Raw genomic sequence first — 14,381 nt, forward strand, 5'->3', positions numbered from 1 at the left:
GACCCCACAGATCCCCCTGTGCCCTCCTTCCTCAGCCACCTTGCCTGCACAGTGTGTGCCCATGGCTGCTTGCTGTGGAGCTCAGCCTGGGGAGGGGGTTGTGAAAGTGAGACCACATTTAACCAGAGCTGACAGTGGCAGTTTCCAGACCCCACAAGGGAGCTCTGTCCCTGCTTCTGAGTGCTCATGCCTTGACCCAGCATTCTGAGGTGCCAAGCTCTGGAAATCTCCTGGTGTCCCAGCAGCTGCTACAGCCTGTTCCTCACACTTGCAACCAAGACTGTCACATGGGGAGGAGGACCAGTGGCTTTGGCCTGGGGCAGCAGGCAGGCACAGGCTGACTCTGCCAATGGAGACCTGGGCACTGCAATGTGATTTCTGTAACCTCAGATACCTCCATTCTCAGCCTGCAGGAGGGTCTAATCCAGCCCACAGACATCTCTGCTCTGCAGGAAACAAGCCAGAGATGTCACAGCCAGGAAAGCCAGAGAGCACAGCACATGCTGCATGCCTGTGCCAGTGCTGCCTAGTGCTGCCTGGCATCAAGTGGCTGCTAAGGTTTTTCCTCTCCTGGAAGAGACCAACCAAGGAGTTGCACTTGACAGAGTTGAGTGCCCCAGGCAGGGTCTGGGTGCCAAAGGAGAGCTGGGGCAGCCCTTTCTGCCCAGGCCATCTCTCTGCTTGGATCCTCCAATCCAGACAGCTGGGTGCTGCAGGGCTCCTCCTCACCTAACCTAGATTAAAAGGCAGCAAAGTGATGGGTCCCAGGGGAGGAGCTGAATCAATGGAGCTGCTCTGCTCTCCAGCTCGGCTTTGAGTTGTTCATGCAGGCAGTGGCCGCTGCCGAGCTCCAGCTGCAACCTCAGCGCGGGCAGCCTCTCCTGAGCAGCAGACAGCTTCAGCCCGAGGTGATGCAGGCAATGAGGGGTGGCAGTCTGGGCACCTGTGCATCCCTTGCACTTGCTTCACTGAGACAGGACACAGACACACACAGACACACACAGACACACACAGGCACACACAGGCACACATAGGCACACACAGACACACACAGACACACACAGGCACACACAGGCACACAGACACACACACAGATGCACACACAGATGCACACAGACGCACACACAGGCACACAGACACACACAGACACACACAGATGCACACACAGATGCACACAGACGCACACAGACGCACACACAGGCACACAGACACACACAGACACACACAGATGCACACACAGATGCACACAGACGCACACAGACGCACACACAGGCACACAGACACACACAGACACACACAGACACACACAGACACACACAGACACACACAGGCACACACAGGCACACACAGGCACACACAGGCACACATAGGCACACACAGACACACACAGACACACACAGGCACACACAGGCACACAGACACACACACAGATGCACACACAGATGCACACAGACGCACACACAGGCACACAGACACACACAGACACACACAGATGCACACACAGATGCACACAGACGCACACAGACGCACACACAGGCACACAGACACACACAGACACACACAGATGCACACACAGATGCACACAGACGCACACAGACGCACACACAGGCACACAGACACACACAGACACACACAGACACACACAGACACACACAGACACACACAGATGCACACACAGATGCACACACAGACACACACAGACGCACACACAGATGCACACACACGCACACACAGGCACACACAGACACACACAGACACACACAGACGCACACACAGACGCACACACAGACACACACACAGACACACACAGGCACACACAGACACACACAGGCACACACAGGCACACACAGGCACACACAGACGCACACACAGATGCACACACAGGCACACACAGACACACACAGACACACACAGACGCACACACAGACACACACAGACGCACACACAGGCACACAGACACACACAGACACACACAGGCACACACAGGCATACACAGACGCACACAGACACACACAGACACACACAGACGCACACACAGACGCACACACAGGCACACAGACACACACAGACACACACAGACACACACAGACGCACACACAGATGCACACAGGCACACACAGACGCACACACAGATGCACACAGGCACACACAGGCACACACAGACACACACAGACGCACACACAGATGCACACAGGCACACACAGACGCACACACAGATGCACACAGGCACACACAGACACACACAGACACACACAGACGCACACACAGATGCACACAGGCACACACAGACGCACACACAGATGCACACAGGCACACACAGACGCACACACAGGCACACACAGGCACACACAGGCACACACAGACGCACACACAGACACACACAGACGCACACACAGACACACACACAGACACACACAGGCACACACAGGCACACACAGACGCACACACAGGCACACAGACACACACAGACACACACAGACACACACAGACGCACACACAGATGCACACAGGCACACACAGACGCACACACAGATGCACACAGGCACACACAGACGCACACACAGGCACACACAGGCACACACAGGCACACACAGACGCACACACAGACACACACAGACGCACACACAGACACACACACAGACACACACAGGCACACACAGGCACACACAGACGCACACACAGGCACACAGACACACACAGACACACACAGACGCACACACAGACGCACACAGGCACACACAGACGCACACACAGGCACACACAGACACACACAGACACACACAGACACACACAGACGCACACAGGCACACACAGACGCACACACAGGCACACACAGGCACACACAGGCACACACAGGCACACACAGACGCACACACAGATGCACACACAGACGCACACACAGGCGCACACAGGCACACACACAGATGCACACACAGATGCACACAGATGCACAGACTCACACACAGATGCAGACAGACGCACACACACAGATGCACACACAGACACACAGATGCACAGACGCACACAGACACAGACAAACGTGCACACACAGACACACAGATGCACACAGACACACACAGACACACACAGACACATGTCCCCCAACTCCTGAGGGACACAGGGTGCTTGGCATTAAGGCTGTGTCAGTGGCATGCCAAGGATGTGCCTCATGCAAGGTGAATGGTGATGGTCTCATGGTCCCCTTAGTGTGATGTGAGCCTGAGTGAGCCACTTTGCAAGGCGGGTGGATGCTCAGCAGGGACTCCAAACACAAGGGGCGGCACTATGGTGGGGACATACTGCAGTGGGGCAGTGCTTCTGCACCCTCTGCTGGGTTCTGGGGCTGCACAGGGGCTGATCCTTGCTGTCCCTGGAGGTGTTCAAAAAAAGCCTGGATGGGGCACTTAGTGCCATGGTCTGGGTGGTTGGACAGGGCTGAGTGCTAGGTTGGGCTGGATGAGCTTGGAGGTCTCTTCCAACCTGCTTGATTCTATGATTTTCACTAAAACAGCATCTGAGGGGTCTTTCTTGGGTTGATTCCTAGCTGAATTGAGGGACAAATAAGGCTTGTGACACAGCTAGCATAAGGATGGGAGCAGAGAGATAGAATCCCAGAATAAATCCATTTGGAAGAGGCCTCCAAGCTGATCCAGCCCAACAGTCCACCCAGCACTGCAGGCCCAGCACCAAACCATGACCCTGAACTCCAGCTCCACAGCTGCTGGAACACCCCCAGGGATGGGCACTGCAGCACTGCCCTGGGCAGCCTGTGCCAAGCCTTCAGAACCCTTCCAGGGCAGAAACATTTCCTGAGCTCCAGCCTGAGCCTCCCCTGGGGCAGCTTGGAATCTTTCCCTCTGCTGCTGTCCCTTACCACCAAGGAGCAGAGGCTGCCCCCTCCTCTCTCAGGGAGCTGCAGAGAGCAGTGAGCTCTGCCTCAGCCTCCTCTTCTCCACCTGCACATCTCCAGCTCCCTCAGCCCCTCCTAACCCCCAGCTGCTCTAGGCCCTTCTCCATCCTCCCTGCCATGCTCTGGGCAGGCTGCAGCCCCTCAGTGTCCTTCCTGCAGTGAGGGGCCCAGAGCTGAGCACAGCCTTGAGCTGTGGCCTCTCCAGTGCTGAACACAGGGGGATGGGCACCTCCTGTCCCTGCTGCCCACCCTAGTTCTAATACAGTAGGGTCAGCAACACTTCCCTGACCCTCTCTGCCTGGAGCTTTGGAAAGGAAAGGTCCAGCTGCAGCCAAAACAGCAGCTCAGTGTGGGAAGTCCCAGAAGTACTTGGAGACACGGCCCTCAGTGACAGAGTAAGAGACATCCCAGGACTACAGACAGGCTATTTGCTGCTCATGCCAATGATGCTGTACCAGCATGAGGAACTTAACCCAGCAGATGCCAAGGCAGCTCCCCCAGCGTACAGAGGAGACCTCAGGAGTAGCACAAGTGGGCAAGGTGAAGGGATGATGCTGTTGGGGTGAAGGCACCCTGAGCCCTGAGCAGAGGACAGGTGCTATACCCCACTCTGGGCACAGCTGTGACTTCATGAGCTGTCAGCTACCAGTGCTGCCATGTCCTGACTGGCACAGCCTGGGCTGCTCAAAGTAAACCTCAGCATGCCTCAGTTTCCCCTCATACTCTGTTCTGTTCACCCAGACATTAACATAGACCTGCAGAGCTGGGGCTCCCCTGTGAATCTCATACCTGCTTCAGGCTGGGAGATGCTTTTTTCCTGCTGAGCCAGGGGGTCTGCCAGCACAGGGCAACACATCTGTCTGGCATCAGCCAGTGTGAAGGCAACTGACAGAGAAGCCATTACAGGTCGCCTGCAGCTTCTTGGCACTTTCCTGTCTGAAATCTTGCTCCCTAATGGGTCCTGGACATTTTCCTTTCTGGACTCCTGAGAGCAGCTCCTAGAACAGAGCCTGTTGCCTTGTGGGCATAGTCCTCTGCTGCATGGCTTGCTGCTTGGCCCCTACAGCTGCACAGTACAGGCTGGGCATGCTGGAAAGCTGTGTTGGCACCTAGGCACTGTCCTCCCGTGCCTCAACCTCTGTCCTCTTGGGATGAGCTCTCTCCACGGTGTCGAACAACCCACAGAATCACCAGCCCCCACGTCCTAGTGGCTCTGGCAGTAGCATCCAAACCGCTCACCACTGCCCTGTGCTGGCTTCTGCTCCTCAGTGCTGACGTCCCCAGATACTGCAGAGCTCTGACATGCAAACAAGTCCAGCCATGGAGGTGTCTGGGTGCTGCCAATCACAGTGTAAGAAAAGCCCTGGGAATGCCCATTCACCTCTGAACCACCTCACCTTGAGCAGGACCTGAAGGCATAGTTGCTTGCAGGGGCAGACACCTGCAGGCTCCCAGCCTTGGTCAAGTGGTCCCAAATCAAGTCTCCACACTCCAGAGCAGGCTGGAACATCCTTTATGGGCTCTGTGGAGCTGGAGGGTTTGGTCTGGGGACTCTCCCAATGTCAGCCTCTTCATGCCTTTGCAAGAAAGTCTGTCCTCAGTGGCAAGTGTAAAATGACCTTGTCAGTGGCCTCTTGCAGGCTGCCCAGCCGCTGGCACTGCCATCTTTACCAGCCCATTGGCATGATGCTGTCATGTTTGTCTGCTAGTGGGGAGCTGGGGGCCAGCTGTGGGGTTGCCTGCTGTCCATGGCTGGGCTGGGCTGTCATTGGGGCACGATGCCTCTTCCTTGTGCCACTCACGTGCAGGAACAGTGCTCGTGACACAGTGGAGTTCAGTATTCTACAGGGTCGAGTCGGACCAACAAGCAGAATTACAACCCTGGACTTCTGCAGAGCTGACTTTGTGCTCTCCAGAGACATGCTTGCAGCAATCCCATGGGCTAAGGCTCTGGAGGGGAAAGGGGTCAAGAACGTTGGTTAATTTTTAAAGACCACTTCCTCCCAGCCCACGCCAGGGAGGAAGCTCTGCTCACTGCTCCCTGGGGTAGGACAAGGAGCAATGGATGTAAGCTGCAGCACAGGAGGTTCCAGCTCAGCACAAGGGGCAACTTCTTGACTGGAAGGGTCCCAGAGCCCTGGCACAGGCTCCCCAGAGAGGTTGTGGAGTCTCCTTCTCTGGAGCCTTTCAAGACCTGTCTGGATGTGTTCCTGTGTGACCTGAGCTGGATTTTGTGGTCCTGCTCTGGCAGGGGGGTTGGACTCGATGATGGCCTTGGGTCCCTTCCAACATCTAACGCCCTGTGAACAGGGAGAGCTCCAGAGTCCTCACACAGCAGCACTGAAGCCACCAGGGCTAGCTGTGAACTTCTCCCATGTGCAGCTGGGGACAGAAGAGCAGAGTGATGGGCAGGAGCCCTGGGACAGAGAAGGGCAGGAGGGAGGGCAGGAGAGGGCAGGCGGAACGAAGGGCTGGTAAGGGCGCCCTGACTGGAGCAGCGCTACACCGGGACGCACTGGGCCCCACCAGCACGCATGGGGCTGGCAGCCTGATGGTCCCCTGGGGTGTTTGTATACCAGGACCTGCCGGGGTCAAGGGGCTGTGCTCCCCGGGGACGGGAAGCACCCACCCCGGAGGATCCCGGGCTGCTTGTCCGCTGTCTCCGGGACGGGAAGCCCGGAACGGCCCCGGTACGGCCTCGGGCAGGCGGGAGCTGAGGCCGCTGGCCCGAGGAGGGGCAGCAGGCACCAATAGCTATGGGCTTGCGAAGGGCATACGACAGCCGTGCGCGTCCCCGTGTGCGCGGGTGTGCGCCCGCGCCCCGCCCCCGGCACCTGGGGCCGCCCCTGCCCGCCCCCTCCCCGCCCGCGGATGCTCTCGGGCAGCGGCGGCCGCGGTGCCCGAGCGGCGAGGGCATGGCGGCTCCGGTCAGCTGCGTGAAGGTGGCCGTGAGGTGAGTGCCGGCGAGGCGCAGGAGGCTCTGTGTACCTCCTGGCACATCGGCGGGCTGGGGGCTGCAGCTTTGTGTGCACGACTCGGCGCTGCCCATCTTCGGGGCACTGAAGCCCCTGCACCCCTGCCCCGAGTCGGCTTTTGTCGCACCAGCAGCCCCCCCCGTCCCCGAACCCCTCCGCCGCCGTGTTCCCCAACTCCGCATCGTTTCGGGGCTCACCCCAGCGGCCCCCTCACCGCGAGCCCCGTGGTGCGCACCTCCCCCCGATCCCGGGGCCCCCCGGCGCCTTCACCTGGAGAAGGAGCTGTCGCCAGCCTTTGCAGCTCGGCACCCCGGGGCTGCGTCGCAGATGGGTTTACCCCCCCCGCCCGGTGTTGTCAGGCAAGATGCCGAGGGGGTGTAGGGGGGGTCCCTGCTTGCCCACCCCCACCCCACCCCGTGCCCCCTCGGCTAGGTGACAGGGAGCGATGCGGCATCTCGGTGTCCTTTGTGCTGGCTCGGGGCTGGGAACAATGCGCCTGCCAGACCGCGCACCGCGGTCACGGAGCTGCCGGCGGAATCCAACGCATGCGGGGTTTGGGGAGGGGGGAGCCGCTGCGGGAGCTCCAGGGGCGCCAGGCTGGCGAGACACACCCGCAGTGTCCGCAGAGCCCACGGGGCACGGTAGGACCGCAGGCTCTTTGTTAGCGCCGTGCCAGGCTGCGCGCCTGCTTCTCCCTGGCGGAGGAGGAAGCCCCCGGAGGAAGTGGGGGTCCAAGCCCCGCCAAAGCCAGCGGGAGAGGCGAGAGGGTCTCTGCCCGGCTGTCACGGCCGCAGCTGAGTCCCGCGTGGGGCTAGGGCCCGGCGTGCGGCTTCCTCTGGCTCTCCTCGTCCTGCGCCGGCTCAGCCCGAGGCTTCCGGACACGCGTGACCCCGGGCCGGCCTTCGGTGCTCCACGCTCCCGAGCAGGGTTCAGAGTGGGGCCGGGCGAGGGCAGATGCAGCGGGTCGCAGACCCACGCGGTCACACCCACCACCACCTGGCCGCGCCTGCCTTGCCTCGACCGTGGAGCAGCTTGTGCCCCATGGGGAGAGCAGGGCAGGCTGTGTCCTCTTGTCTGCACCTCTGATGGCACGGGGCAGGTTGGGGTGCTGCTGGTGGTCTGCAAGGGGAGCTTTTAGCACCCGGAGGAGGATTTTTGGTGGGCACAGCCCTGGCTGGTTCCTGCTCCTCTGAGCAGAGCAAGAGCACAAAAGATGCTGGGTGCAGCATCAGTGATGCCGGGAGAGAGGATGGGTGTGGGGCTGTGCATGCTGCTGCTGTGTGCCTATGCATGTGTCTGTGTGTGTGCACTTCTGTCCGTGTGTGCACATCTGTATGCCTGTGCATGTGTGTGCACCAGGACACCTCCTACCTCTGCCTGCTTGTTTGTCTTCCTTCTCAGGAGCAGGCAGTGGGGATTTTCTGCCTTGCTCCATTTGAAAGGCTGAGAATGGGAGCCAGGCTGCTGATTGAAAGGGTGGAGGAGCTGCAGGGTAGGTGACAGCATCCCCACTGTGCAGGTACTGCAGTGCCTGTGCAGGGACAGGGGTGGGATGTGCCGAGCTGAAAGGAGTGCCCGCGCCAGGACACTGACCCAGTAACCAAGTGATACTGGCAGCTGGAGGTGGAGATTTCCTGCTGGCCGAACTCTTCTTGTCTTCCATCCTGCATTTCTCTCAGCATGAAGCCTTGTAACAAAGGCCACACTCAAGGCTGGGGTCCCTTTTGCCCAGGAGATGCTGTGGGTGCCACCAGGGATGGCAACTGTAGCGCCGTTTTTGCTGGGCTCTTTCCACCTTTTGAGTCCTGCCGTGAATGGGGTTTGAGGACTATCCTAGACGTGGGGAGGAGATCACAAGCAGGAGGTGACTTGAACTGTAGTGTTACAGTGGGACTGGGGTGTTCATGCTCAGGATCCATGTGAGATGGGGTCCAACTCCCCCACCTTCAAGGGAGCAAGGTGGCATCCCACTCGGTGTAGCTGGTGCTTGTCAGGCAGCTGGGGTGATGAGGTGGCAAAGCAAGAAGTCAGGACAAAGGAGAGAGGCTGGGAGCAGGAAGGCTGCAAGACAAAGCAGGCAGGTTGCAGCCCCATGTGGGAAGCTGGCTCCTGAGGCTGACCTGAGCACACAGAGGCCCTGTGGACCTCCCAGCTTTTTTGCTAAGGTAGCTCCAAAGGGCTGGCGATGAGTGCCCTCCTGCCCTGGGGAGAAGAGTGACATTTATCCTTCGTGAGCATTCCTGACACTGCCAGCAGAGCAGCTGCCCTGCAGGAGTGAGACTTCCCACCCTCTGAGAGGACCTGTTCACAGATCCCACCCCCCTCGGTAGTCAGAGCATGGAGGGTGAATGCCTCTAGGGCGTGACAGGACACTGGTCAAAGCTTCCTTTTTGTCCTTTCACAATAGCAGAAAGGTGCCAGCTTTGCCATTTCTTCGGGGTCTTTACGTGCAGGGGCACTGGGAAGCAGTCTGGCCTTTGGAGGAAGGTGCTGTGTGCTCTTGGAGCTAAATGGCTGGGTGATGGGCATGATCCAGCTGATGTCAAGAGGTAGCCACCAGGACCATCTCTGAGGCCTCACAGAGTCCTCAGGGTGGGAGGAGTAGGGACAGAAGAGCAGGGCTGCTGGGGCTGCGCTGTCCTTGAGGGGAGCCCGGTTCTTGCTCCTTCTCCTGGTCTGGCAAGAGGAGGCAGGTGAAATGCTGTGGCATTTCACTGTCAGCTTCACAAGTTCCCATCGTCCCTCTGGGAGAGCCCTGACTGCCCTGTGGAGGTCTTAAGGACCCAGGTGCTGAGCCAGCGCCCGGGTCATGGGAGTGTTTCTTAGGCTTCCTGTGTGCCAGGAGCGAAATGGCCACACTTGCTGCAGTGCTGCTGTGGCACAGGGAAATGCAGGCCCAGTATCTGCTCCTGGCCTAGGGACTCATTTGTGCCTGCTACCTTGTACCTCTGGCTCAGACCTGCACTGTCTGCAAGGGCAGGGTTGGATCTTGCCCTGACTCCCACCCTCCCTGCTGGCAGGGGCTGCCTTCACTTGCCCATCAGTGTTAAGCCTGGTGTGTTGCTTCGTGGACATATCTGAGCTTGCCAGCTCCGGCGGGCACCACTGGGGAAGAAGTGATGGGGCAAAGATGCTGGCAGCAGTCAGGTTGGGTGCTTGCACTCCCTGCACCCACATAATGGCCTCTGCCACCCACTGCAGCGAGCCTGTGCGGGCAGCCCGAGAGCCCTCAGTGCTTGCTGCTGGGGGAGGTTTCCTTAGACTGGGGAGGGCAACAACTGCTGCTTCCTTCTGTAGGTGAACCTCAAATGGGTGACTGCAGTGCAGCTACCTCAGAGGCTCCCCACTGGTGTCCTCCTTCCGGGGACATGGCCACTGCTCTGAGAGCTCTGCCTCCCCCCTGGCCTTAGCAGCATCCTGCCCTGTAGCACTCAGGCTGACAGTGAGGTGCTCTTGCAGCTGCAGCCAGCCATGGAGCTGACAGTGAGGTGCTCTTGCAGCTGCAGCCAGCCATGGAGCAGTGGGCGGACAGGACTCTTGCTGGGTGCAGGAGTCTGAGCCCAGCCCCATTGTGTGGGTGGTTTTGCTGTATCAGGAAGGGCAGATGATGAGTATTGACCCAGAGGCCATTAAATTCCTTAGCCAGGAGAGGTCTGAGAGCTGACTGCAGAAAGGCTCCCTGTGGGCCCTTTCAAACTGCCCAGCTCATCAGAAAGAAGGTGGTGCCTACCCACTGTGCCAGAGCTGCTGGTGGTGCAAGCACTCCGAGCCAGCTGCAGGGACTCAGGAAATGGAGCTTGTGAAATTGGGGAAGGAAGTTGAGTCGGGTTTCAAGTTTATTTAAACCCTGCAACCTCCAGTGCTCTGCTGCTCTTGTAAACACTCCTGCTGTGATGCTCTGCACTCCATGTGGGCAGCCCAGTGCTTGCTCCTGCCCCAGGGAACTGCTCCTGTCTCCTTTGGGAAAAAAATGGAATGTGCCATTCAGGATGAAGCAGACCCTAACCCTACCCCTCACCATGTGCCCTGGAGGGCCTTGGCTCAGCTGGAGCATGTGGGCAAAGGTCAGGTGCTAGAATCAACTGGGCTCCTGGCATCTTTGCTGCAACATGACCAGGGCTCCTCTGCCTGCTGGGTTAGCTCCTGTGAGCCCAAGACCATCTGGGCTTGATCTCTGAGGAGGCAGAGCTGTAACCATTCCAAACCAGGCAGTCTTGGGTCTGGATGGAGAGGTGGTGTGAGCCCAGCTCATGCCATGCTGGTGTGCATGCTGCCCAAAGGCTTCAGCATGGATGGGGGTGGCCCAGCCAGGTACTTGCTGCCCACCATCACCCTTTGGTGTGGTGCTGGTAGCTCATTGTCTTCTGCCAGATCTGCCTGGTATTTGGCTGCTTTTGCTCATGTGTCACAGGGCTGTGCAGAGGAGGCATGAGGCAAACCTGCCTTACTGCATGGAATGTGCCTGGCTCCTGTGGTGATGAAGGAGACAACCTGTCCTGGTGTGGTGGCAAAGCCCATCCTGGGGGTGCCCCATCTCTCATCTGCCATGGCTGGGAGACTTCTTTGTGTGCAGCTCTCATCCCAGAAAAGAAATATCTTGGGACGCTGCTGTATCCTGTGAGTGCTGGGCAGGCATAGCACTGGAGTGGGCACCCCAAGCTGCTTTGCTCCATCCTGCTTTGCTCCTCATCCTTTGCTCCACCGAGGCCAGGTCAGGCCTGGCAGCAGGTCCCACACATCCTGTGGCTGCTTGGCTGCTGTGCTGAGCTCAACCCAGGCAGGTGAGCTCTTCGGTGAGCTCTTTGGTTTCGCTTTGGGACTTCCCAGTCCCAATTTGGGCAGGGCTAAATTGGCATCCCTGGTCTAGAGAGAGATGTGGGGGCCTGGGGCAGGCGGGGGACTGGGGTCCGGGAGGGAGGTGCTGAGCTCAGGGGCTCTGTGTGCCTGGCCGCGGGGGTGCAGACAGGGGCTGGAGCCGGCAGCGGCAGGCAGGGCTGCAGCCTGCGGGCAGGGGCTGCGCTGTCACCTGCGGTATCGCTCGCAGCGAAGCAGCTTTAAGAGGCTTTTGGTGCCTGCAGCTTGCGCCCACTGCCCACTGGCAGGAACTCGAGGGGCTGTGGTCGTCTCCAAGCCAGAGGACAGAGCCGGCTGCGGCTACCCTCCAGCGGCAGTGAAAAGGGGGGGAAGAGAAAACTGTAGGAGATGAAACCTTAAACAAAGCTGTCAGGAACATGGCTCCAGGCCCCCAGGGAGGGAAGGTGATAGCCCTGCTGTGCCCGGCGCTAAGCAGCCAGCCCAACCTGCCCTTGTTGTGCCTTTCCTGCTGGGAGCAGGGGGGCTCGACCCGGCGGTCCCACAGGGCAGTTTCCTGCTGGAGCCTGTCACAACAGTCCCTGTCGCTGGTTAAACAGGCTTGGCATGTGGGGACTGTGAGGGCAGCTGCTGCTGGGCTCTGCAGCAGGCTGCAGGGTGACTTGCCCTGGTCAGATGCTGATGGTTTCTGGTTTGGCTTAGTGGGAGGGCAAGAAGCTTCCACCCCTTCCCCTCTAGGCAGCCCAGGAGCTCATCCAGCGTTGCCCTGTCTTTGTGACTCTGCACTGCTGTGAAGCCAGGGCAGCTGGCAGCTTCATCCTGCTTGGCATCTGCCCCTCTGCCCTGCTTCACCTGGGCACCACAGGACCATCCCCATTCCCAGGTGAGGGTGTGGGGCTGAGCTGCAGGCCCCAGCGACCCTATTGATATCTCTTCCCCTTCTTTGCAGCTCTCTTGGGCCAGGACAGGGGAAGGCTTCTGATCCCTGCTTGCTGTAACTGAGCCTGTGTCATGGTTCTCCCACCCCATCTAACTCCATGGGGCTGTGGACAGCTCCCTGCCCATCCACCCACACTTGGCTGTTCTTGGTGGGTGCCTCTGTGGTGTGTTATGGGTGGCCTGGAAGCCCTGCTCCAAGCTCCAAGTCTGTTCTCCCAGTTTTGCCAACCTCATGTCTGGGCCAGCACTAAGGGCAAAGCTCTGGAGACTGGCACTGGGGAGGCCCAAGTCTGGCCTCCTCAGGGCTGAAAGAGGTCCTTCTGCCCCTCTGCCTCTGGGCTTTGATGCTGCAGCCAGGGACCCACAGGCTCTCAGCTCCCTTCCTGGAGCATGGTGCAGCCTGACCTTTAGCACCAAGCACAACTGCCTCTGACTTCTTCCCAGGGCTTTTCCTTCCTCCTTTGCCACAGCCTGAGGCATGTCTGAGTGTTGGAGCCCAAGGACTCAGGTGTGAGTGCTCAGAGGAGAGGGATGGAGATGTGGGGACAGGACGCTGAGTGGGACGGGGAGGGATGTGCCAGGTCTGTTCATCACACTGTCCCCAGAGGTTGCAAGGGTCCCTCACATGAGCTTCTGCACTGCAGGGTGTAATAACCAGACCCAAACCCTTTGGTAGAGCCTTGTGGGTGTGCTGGGGGCCTGCTGGAAGAATGTCACCTTGGGAGAGAAAGGCTGGAGCTGGGCTCCTGGTCCTTGTCATGACAGCATCGCAGAACATGGGCTGAGGTTGGTGCACCTTCTGCCAAGGTTGGGTTGTTGTCCCAGTGGCAGTCAGAGAGTGCCAAGGGACTGCAAGTGTGCCTGCTTTTTGGGGGTCCTTATCTCCAGTATGGGTGCACCAGTACAGGGGTGGGACTGGGAGATGGGCACAGCACAGGGGCACCCAGGAAAGGATGACAGTCTGTGGGTGTGGATCAGTGGATTGGGAGGAAATGGGAGCCTCAGTACTGGGGTGCAGGATTAGGAGGGGGAGAGTGTCCATCTGCCTGTGGCACCCCTGTGGCACCTCTGTGCCACTGCAAGGTCAGGCTGATCCCTGGCAGGCCCAGAGTCTCCTGGCAAATGCTGCAGTCACTGCTGCCACTGCTGCTGAGCTGCTGCCTCGGTGGGTATTGCTGTGCGGTTGCAGGGGAGCAGAAGCTTTGCTGTGATGTGCCTCGAGTGTTTGCCTGCACTGCCCACCCTGCCTGGGCTCTTTAAGCCTGTTGTGGGTGCCTGCATCAGGGCTGCCATTTCCAAACATCCTGGTAGTGTTTCCCAGCCTGATCCTGATGACATTGCCAGTGGATTATGGTGATGAAGCTAGATGAAGTCCAGAGAGATCCCAAATTGATCTGCTCCTGTACCCCTCTAGGCTGGGTAGAGCAGAGTCTTGCACTCCTCCTGGGCCCTGCTAATCTTTTCCTGCTGCTTTGGCCTGGGTGTCTCTGGCTGCTGGATCGCCAGGCAGGCAGCACATCCCTGGTCCTGGACATGTGGTAGAGCTCTGAGCAGAGCAGATGGCATCTCAGTCCTGGGCTCCTCCTGTCACAGCTAATGAGCAGCACAGGGTGGTTGCCAAGACCTAATTTAAAGGTTTCCCTAAGCTCAGGAAAGCCTGAAGCAGGAGGATTAGGGGGGTCTCAGGGTGTTCTGGGGTCAAAGGCTGTGGGGTTTGCCCCATAAGAGCAAGCTGGGCAGCTGGA

General features: G+C 59.1%; 1 protein-coding gene across 1 annotated transcript in view; it reads left to right on the forward strand.

Annotated features, from left to right (window-relative positions):
* Positions 1-6,786: 6,786 nt before the first annotated feature.
* The window catches only part of KIF21B (kinesin family member 21B), a 40,504-nt gene continuing 32,909 nt past the window's right edge, over positions 6,787-14,381 (forward strand). The window contains exon 1 of the mRNA XM_064173919.1: positions 6,787-6,863. Within this exon, the coding sequence (XP_064029989.1) occupies positions 6,826-6,863 (38 nt within the window). The 5' untranslated portion in view covers positions 6,787-6,825. The remainder of the gene's footprint in view (positions 6,864-14,381) is intronic.

This window comes from Pogoniulus pusillus, chromosome 39 (assembly GCF_015220805.1).
Source record: "Pogoniulus pusillus isolate bPogPus1 chromosome 39, bPogPus1.pri, whole genome shotgun sequence".
Lineage (NCBI taxonomy): Eukaryota > Metazoa > Chordata > Aves > Piciformes > Lybiidae > Pogoniulus > Pogoniulus pusillus.